The following is a 6225-nucleotide window of genomic DNA, read 5'->3' as shown; positions in this document are numbered from 1 at the left end:
CTTTCTCTCCACAACTCCATTTTGTTGTGGAGTATGTACACAAGTGGTTTGGTGAACAATTCCTTGTGATTGAAAAAATTCTGATTGTGTCTTGCCACTCCCTAACTCAAAAGCATTGTCTGTTCTAACAATTTGCACCTTTGTTTGAAATTGTCTTTCTACCATAACTAAATAGGACTTGAGAACTGCAAATGCATTGGATTTGGTACTTAACAAGTAAGTCCAAGTACCTTTAGTAAAATCATCCACAATGGTAAGGAAATAGGTAAAATTATCATAAGTAGGGGTGTTATAAGGTCCCCAGGTATCCACATGTATCATTTCAAAAGCTTTCTTGGTTGATATAGAACTTGTGGGAAAAGGAAGCTTAGATTGTCTTGCCAAAGGGCAAATAGCACAAGGACTAGAGAAAGTAGAACAAAAAGGAATGCAATCTGATGAAATTTTCTTCATATTACTCAAAGGTAAGTGGCCTAATCTATAGTGCCATAACTTCTCTCTTACATTTGGATCAGAAAAGACAAAACAGGAATTAAAAACAACATTGGAATGTGCATTCCTTTAAGAAATAGAAAAACTACTACACTTAGATAGATTCCTAGAGGCAGCTGTTGAGTGACTAGATCTGAGAATGTAGAGCCCTCCCTCTTCTTTACCAATCTCCATAGGGCTCTTCAGTGAAGGGCCCTGCAACAGAATACAAGAATTAGGAGTGAATAAGACATACTTCTGGAGTTGTTTGCACAATTTATGTACAGATAGAAGGTTATATCTGAAAGATGGTATATACAAAACATCATGTAACACCATATTGGGAAACAAAGAAACTGAACCTGAGTGTGTCACTTTAACTCTATAGGAATTTGGAAGCTTAACCATAAGGGGCTTAGGGACCATATCATATCATTGCAACGAGCCCAAGCTTTCTTCAGACCAGAATCTGCCTCAGGGACAACTAGGGAACCATCAATAAACCCTAGTTTGTTCTTAGCAGAAAGAGCAATCACAACAGCTCTCCTCCAACCTCCATAGGCTTTTCCATCAAAGACTGAAGAGACTAAGTTCATCCCTGGATAATCTGAGGGATGAAGGCAATAAGGGTGAGCTGAATCAACAATACCTGCTGCTGTGAGAGAGGCTGCAGGTGCTGTGACTCGTGTAGTGGAAGAAGAATTATCTGGGGTTTCAGTGGAACCCATTGCTGAGAGAATGAAGGAAGAAAAGGATAGAAATTATGTGATAGATTTGAGATGTTTAGGAGCAGATATGACCCTGCTCTGATACCATGCAGGAATGTAAAAACAAACGTTGGAAGAATTTCCTTTTCTGTATATGATTGAATGAATTTTGCTGTACAGGGATGATGTATAAATACAATAAAAAAAAACCTAGGGTAAAACAGAAGAGCCAAGTGGCATTCTCTAATTGACTACACTATAACTAACTTTTATTCTCTATAACTGAAAATAAGATAAATACAAAAGGTAAAATAATTACAATATCTGATCTTCTAGAAGAGTTGGACTTCTAGTTGTTTTTAGAGCGGCAGTCCAGTAATAAGCCCAAATAGAATAAGGCCCAGTAGAAACGAGGCCAAAGTCCAATTCTTCTCTGCAGATCAAAACATAGGTTATTCGGACAAAACAAAGCAAGGTCCTTAGAATCATCGAACACTTCGTCTTCTCTAAGTTGTCTCAGAAATTAGGGTAACATCAACAGACAATTGTAAGGAAGCCAAATATTAGAAAGACCAAGAGACAATAAAAATACTCTCTTTACAAAAACTGGCCCACCTTATGAAAGAAAATGGAAGAAAGAAGCAAGAGAAGTTGGCAAGAATTTATCCAAACCCGAGGCCAACGATAATGGCCTCTCTTCTGTATTAGCTAATATAACAGTTGAAATAGAAGGGAATAAGGATTTGGTAATGCAGGAGGTGACGTATCATGTTAGGCCACCAGAGGTTACAATCAAAGATCCAGATAGTAAGTGTATAGATAGAGGAATAATGAATTGTATTTCTCAGGGATGCAGTCCCTTGCAGGAGGTCTAGGGCCGCATAATCGGCCTCAAACTCTAGAAACTACCCAGGCGAGAAGTAAAGAGTGTGAAGGAAAATCATTGGTACACGAAAGAAACCCCAATAATGGTACTAACTTGGTTGATGAGTACCCACATTTTGAATCTGATTCAGAAGTAGAAGTGGAGGAAACTCACCTATCAAATGAAATTGAATCATCATCTGATAGTGAAATGCTTCATTTAACCAAGAGGAATAATTTTTTGGGAGACAACACTGGTAAAGTACTTTCTCAGGACCACCAAATGGTCACTGATCAAAACAATCTATCACCAAGAGGAGTAAACAGTGGATCTATTGTTTTGTCCAAAATGGGGTTACAAAATATTCATCATAGGCCTAACTCTCCTGAATTCCAACGATGAACACTTTTATCATGGAATATTAGGAGTGTTAGAACACAAAGTGCTTTTGAAAGGCTCAAGACTCTTAAAAATAAATACAATATCACTTTCATTTCCTTGCAAGAACCTTTTGCCGAAGCAGAGAAGATGAACACTTATATGAGGCACCTGGGTATGCAAGGTTGCTATGCTAATCTCAATAACAAGATTTGGATATTTTGGTCAAATGAGTTTGATATTGTTATTCTTGAAGACTCGGAACAACAAGTCACATGCAAAGCCTCCCACATTGGCTCCTCTAAGGTTTTTCATATCTCGATGGTATATGCTAAGTGCAAAGCTACCCTAAGGAGAGACCTATGGAGTGAGCTGTGCAATCTTTCCAATAGAATTATTGGTCCTTGGGCCATCATTGGAGATTTCAATGTCATAGCTGATTCTGAAGAGAAGTGTGGTGGTTCTCCTTATAGGATTGACAAAATCTTTGACTTCCTGCAATGCTTATCAAAATGTGGGATGCAAGATGCAGGTTTTGTGGGGAACAAATTCACTTGGTGCAATAATAGAGGGGCACCTGATACTATTTGGAAAAGGCTCGATAGAATGGTATTCGATTCTGAATGGTTTGACTTATATAATTGAACCGTTGTTAATCATTTAGCTAGTGCATGTTCTGATCATGTTCCTCTGTTAGCACAGTTTAAATCTACTTCTGACCAGTTTGTGAGGTATTTTAAATTCCTCAATTTCTGGACTAAACATGAAGGATTCATGGAAGTCATTAACAACATTTGGGATGATGAATGCTTTGGTAATCCCATGTGGAATCTGCACCATAAGCTAAAGTTAACTGCCTCCAAACTTAGCACATGGTCCAGAGAAACATTTGGAGATATCCATGAAGAGCATAAAAGACTAGAAAGTTAGTTGATTAGGCTTGAAGGTTTAATGATCTCTGATAATGATGTAGTTGGAAGGTCTAATCTCAATAAAACTAGAGCGGGTTATATAAGGTATCTTAAAATCCAAGATGCTATTCTTAGACAGAAAGCAAGAATGAAGTGGTTCACTGAAGGTGATTCTAACTCAGCTTACTTTCATAATGTCATTAAGAACAGGCGAAGGAGATTGAGCATCAACAAGATTCAGGATGAGAATTATCGATGGGTAGAAGGGACTAGAGAGGTATCTGAAGCCGCTATTAGATACTTTAAGGGTATTTTTTTTGTGAAGAGCCTGAAGTTAATAATTACTCAGACCTTCATGACATTGACCCCATGATCACAGAGGAGGTCAACAATGATTTGATTGCACTCCCAAATGAAGAGGAGATAAAGAATTGCGTCTTCTCCATGGATCCAGATAGTGCTCCTGGGCCTGATGGTTTTACTGCTAAATTTTTTCAAGTAGCTTGGACAAAAGTTTCACCTACCGTCACGATGGCATTGAAATCTATTTTCTGTGGGGCTAATCTTCCTAAGTGGTTTACCCACACCTGTATTGTTCTGTTACCCAAGGTTGCCTCACCAAATTCATCTTTAGAGCCAGTTCAGAAATTAAGGAGATTACTGGAATGGAGCATAAGGAGTTTCCTATAAAATATCTTGGTTGCCCCTTGTATGTTGGTAGGAAAAAATAGCCATCTTCTCTGAGTTGGTCACTGAAGTGTTGCAGAAAATTTCAGGTTGGCATGCCAAATTTTTATCCACTGGTGGTAGAGCTATGCTGATCAGACATGTTTGGTTAGCCCTTCCAGTCCATCTTTTAGCAGCCATTCACCCTCCTAAAGGAGTCTTGAACCAAATAGAAAGAATGTTGGCTAGGTTCTTTTGGGGAAAATCAGAAGAGAAGAAAAGATTTCATTGGGATTCATGGGACAAGCTTTGCATGCCATACTCTGAAGGAGGAGCTAATTTTAGGAAGTTGCAGGATACTTGTAACGCATTCACAGCAAAGCAATGGTGGAATTTAAGGACTACTGACTCTCTGTGGAAGAATTTCCTAATGGTCAAATATTTTCAGAGGTCACACCCTTTAATTAAGCAATGGTATTCTGGAAACTCACATTCCCGGAATGCTATGTGAAAGATTAAAAGGGAAGTAGATACGCACATATTATGGAAGATTGGCAAAGGAGACATTGCGTTTTGGTTTGACAATTGGACCAACTTAGGTCCATTGTGTAATTTTCTTCCAGAGGGTAGCAAACCGAGGAACATTATGCTCTCTGATGTTATAGTTAATGATCAGTGGTGGTGGGATGGTTGGGTTGTCTATTACCTGACCATGTTATGGCTACAATTGAAGCTATGCAGATTAGGTTGAGGCCCTTGGTTCAAGATACTCCTGTGTGGACTGCCAATGAGAAAGGAGCATTCTCCGTAGCCTCAGCTTGGAATATATTCAGGAAAGTATAAAGACAATCTTGGATTGATTCCAAGACATGGCAAAAGCAGGTGCCCTTCAAGATGTGTTTTACTGTATGGAGAGCATTGAGAGACAGATTGCCGACTGATGCTAGGGTTCTCAGGATGGGTCTATCTATCACTTCTCGGTGTTGTTGTTGCATAAATCCTGTAAATGAAACTATAGATCATCTTTTTTGTTCGAGATCCTTTGCACAGAATATATGGAGGATTATATGTGGTGTTAAGGGAATTCCCTTTACAGGGGTGTCTTTTCGAATGTTACTTGTCAATTGGTGGAAAGCAAAGACAAAGAATCCTGTTGAAGCATGCTTGATAAACTGTTTACCAATCGTCACAACATGGGAAATTTGGAAAGCTATATGTGGAGTTAAATATGGCTCTGAAAGACTCAATGTGAGGATGACCATGTCCCTTATTTGTTTCTCAATTTCATAGATAGTTAACACCCAGTTCCCAAAATTCAACACCAAGCCTATTAGGAGCAGCGTCTGCCATCTATTCAACATTAATATTGGATTCAAGAAGACCATCATTACCAAGTGGAACAAACCTCCAGCATTTTTTGTGAAATTAAACTCAGATGGAAGCTGTAAAAATGGTCTATGTGGAGGAGGAGGAGTTATGGACAATTTGGGATGCTTGATTGCTGCGTTCACTATTAATTTAGGCCCTGGAACTAGCAATTGGACAGAAGCACAGTCACTGTTGTTTGGCATCAAATGGTGTATTAACAATGGTTTACATTGTATCTTGGTAAAGACCGATTCAAAGCTATTAGTGGATTGCCTTAATGGGAACAATTGTGTCCCATGGAGAATTTCAGATGAGATTAATGAGCTTAGAAGTCTAAGGGAACAAACAATTTTTAATTTGAATCACTGCTTCAGGGAAAGCAACCAAGTTGCGGATAAATTAGCTTCTTTAAGCCATGAGTCTTTACAAAATCAACTCTTCCATAATTTTGATGAGGTACCAAGGCAGGTCAGAGGCATAATGAACATGGACAAATGGAGCTTACTTGCTTTTCGAGTTGTTGATAAAAGAACATATATTACCTTTGAGCCACCATGAGTTTTAGATTCATGAATAGAATGTTATATTTTATTTTTATTGGTATGTTTTTGTTAGGGTTGGAAACTTTATTTGATAACTCGTACAAACTAAAGTATCCAATACCCATGAGTTCTCTTCTACTCAACTCTCACAACATTGCATGTTCTATCTTTCATGTTAGATAAGGGTGTTTGTGGATTATACACTCCACCCTCAAACCAATGTACTCTGTTTGGATTGATGAATAGAAATGCAAGTTATCCAAAAAAAAAAAGTTTTCATAGTAAGTTGAAAATATAAACGGAAAAGGTCATATTAC

General features: G+C 38.2%; 1 protein-coding gene across 1 annotated transcript; it reads left to right on the top strand.

Moving 5' to 3' along the window:
- Nucleotides 1-4715: 4715 nt before the first annotated feature.
- LOC109212139 lies at nucleotides 4716-5924 on the top strand. The gene is made up of 4 exons (XM_019375755.1): nucleotides 4716-4835; nucleotides 4881-4946; nucleotides 5049-5246; nucleotides 5289-5924. Exons 1-4 carry the CDS (start codon nucleotides 4716-4718, stop codon nucleotides 5922-5924), a joined length of 1020 nt encoding a protein of 339 aa, XP_019231300.1.
- The last annotated feature ends 301 nt before the right edge of the window (nucleotides 5925-6225 follow it).

Source organism: Nicotiana attenuata, unplaced genomic scaffold (assembly GCF_001879085.1).
Source record: "Nicotiana attenuata strain UT unplaced genomic scaffold, NIATTr2, whole genome shotgun sequence".
Lineage (NCBI taxonomy): Eukaryota > Viridiplantae > Streptophyta > Magnoliopsida > Solanales > Solanaceae > Nicotiana > Nicotiana attenuata.
The sequence above is the reverse complement of the archived record's forward strand: the minus strand, read 5'-3'. Positions and strand labels throughout refer to the sequence as shown.